Source organism: Loa loa (genome assembly GCF_000183805.2).
Source record: "Loa loa unplaced genomic scaffold supercont3.896, whole genome shotgun sequence".
NCBI lineage: Eukaryota > Metazoa > Nematoda > Chromadorea > Rhabditida > Onchocercidae > Loa > Loa loa.
Window position 1 is genome coordinate 4,194 of NW_018109076.1, and position 2,446 is coordinate 6,639.

General features: G+C 33.1%; 1 protein-coding gene across 1 annotated transcript; it reads left to right on the forward strand.

Annotated features, from left to right (window-relative positions):
* Positions 1 to 223: 223 nt before the first annotated feature.
* On the forward strand, positions 224 to 1,225 carry LOAG_19007 (hypothetical protein; the record flags this gene model as incomplete). The annotated part of the gene is made up of 2 exons (XM_020451666.1): positions 224 to 437; positions 987 to 1,225. 2 exons carry the CDS (start codon positions 224 to 226, stop codon positions 1,223 to 1,225), a joined length of 453 nt encoding a protein of 150 aa, XP_020304533.1.
* Positions 1,226 to 2,446: the final 1,221 nt, after the last annotated feature.

The following is a 2,446-nucleotide window of genomic DNA, read 5'->3' on the forward strand; positions in this document are numbered from 1 at the left end:
AGCCTTTTGTTTTAAAAAAAACATGCGATATGAAAGAAATGAACAACATCTCGTATTTAAGTAAGTCGAAATATGCTTTAATAGGTTCAATGAATGATGCTGATAACAGTCATATTTCAAATTGTATTTATTAATTGGCATATAAAATGGTATTTGTAAACACGAATGTCATAACAGTTTTTCAGTTGGGCAAAAGTATAAATGTCGTTTTTGTAATGCGACTATGCAGACGCTGAAGGAATATCTAGAACATCGTGAAACGCACAGAAAATATACGTGCACTTGGCGCGAATGTAGAATGAAATTCTTTACCCAAGAGGGACTTCGAGATCATTACGAAATACATCAATCTAAAGCTCAACGTGAAAATTCTAGCGATTCCTTTCCTTCTAAGCATAAACTGCAAGAATATAACCAACGATGCCACGGAGTTAGAGGTTAGTTTCGCGCAGTTTATGTTTAGCAAAAGAAGTTTCAACGTGCTTGTTCACATGAAAACATTTGCGATAGTAAAGTGGCAATTCAAAATTCAAAATCAAAATTCAATACTCACTGCAGTATTCTTCTAACCTCAGTAGATAGCTGCTTGTCGTTTATCGCAGCGGGTGTTTGGCAATTACTGATATGACAATGAACGGAGTAAACAAAGGAGAAATTATTTGCCAATTTATACAACAAATTCTTTAGCTATTTGGACGTATTACAGTTCCTTCAGTTTTTTCCGATACTAGCTTTAAATTTCGGTAATCCGACAGAAAATTTCCATTAGGATTTTCGGAGTTTTTCTGACATTGACAATGATAACAATAACGTCATCATAATAATGGAACGAATTTTCTATTGTGTTCTTTTCCTCAGTAATAAGAAATCACTGAAATGTCCTGCAGAGCTTCTCAGTTTTGCAAATTCAGCAGAGTTTTTAGCATTTATTTGTCTACCTGAAATGAATGAACAATGAAGTGATATCTAAGCAAAGTTCATTCTAGACCCAAGGGAAGAAAATCCACAGTTGGAACATATTTTGGCAGACACACGAAATCATCACACTGCCGGTCAAAGTTCAGCAAGTCAACAAGATCGCTCGAATGATGAGTATCCCTCAGAAAAATTTAACATCTTGGACGATCTCGATGGTGACATCTTCGACTATCTTAACATCCCCGACGATGTTGTTGTTAATATCGAAGATATCGACATCGACAACTTCGATGGTAATATCTTCTAATGTTAGCATCCCCGACGATGGCAACTCCCTCGACGACTTCAAAATATTTTGCCATCAATGAATTTTGGTCTTAAAATTCAACTTTATTTTTCACCTTGCGAGAATTATCTAAGGGTTTTATATAAAAAGAATATATAAAAAAAATTTTCCATTAGAACTTTGGGTACATTCGACGAATGCTTGCATTTATTGGCAAAATTTTTAACCAATTTTATTAAATGTTTTGATAAAGTAATTTGTCTGCTATAATGATAAAGAACTGCCTTTAAATCTTGCTTATACAAATCTGATGCCATTAGTGAATCCGTTATCAATGAATTAGTTTGTCATTCTGGATTGTTGTCGGTTAGAGCTGCATCAGCCATTCCGCCCAATCAATTAGATAATGATATTGACAGTAGGTTGTAAACACGATGTGGATCATGCTCTTTCAAATATCCCAAACATACCTACCGGCTTCTGTCGGTGAAGCCGAAAAAAAATATTATGAGTGTTTTTAATTGAAATTCGTAAATTTCTCAAGTAAATGATTTGTTACATAAAATTTAAAAAATAAATATTTTGACACCCAAATTGATCAACTCATCAGTTCAACAAGAAGTCCTTTTCGACAAGTGGGTTAAATAAAACCATCAATCCTATATTCCGGAATGCAGCACTGAGATCAAAATTTACTAATATCATTATTCATTTAGTAACATTTCACATAATTCATAAGTTGTCTCACAGATTGTTTAAAGAAAAGAATAACAGAAATCATGTTAATACCGATTTATGAAATGATCAGGAACAATGTGAAAAGAAATTCCATCGGTTTTGAAACCGAATATATCCGTCTACTTCCGTCACACTTTTTTTTCTGAATTCGTTTTTCTTTCCCTTTTTTGAACTTTAGCACTATCTTCAACAGTTTAAATCATTCATGATGCATCCTTCAAGGTACATTAATTTTTATTATTTGAGAATTTTTCCATTCATCTTTAATCAAGATGTGCAAAGGGATATATGTGTACATATCTACTGGTCGAAATTTCAATAGTATCAGTTCTATAATGTAACATTCGCGAACTTTACTTGACAACTATTTTAGCACTCTTGTTATTATTTAATTATAATCAGTGACACATGATATCCAATTCATTACAACATGATTTACATTTTCTCTTGCCGTACGGACCGTTAAATATCCCTTTAACCAGTAACATTTATTACCAACAATCC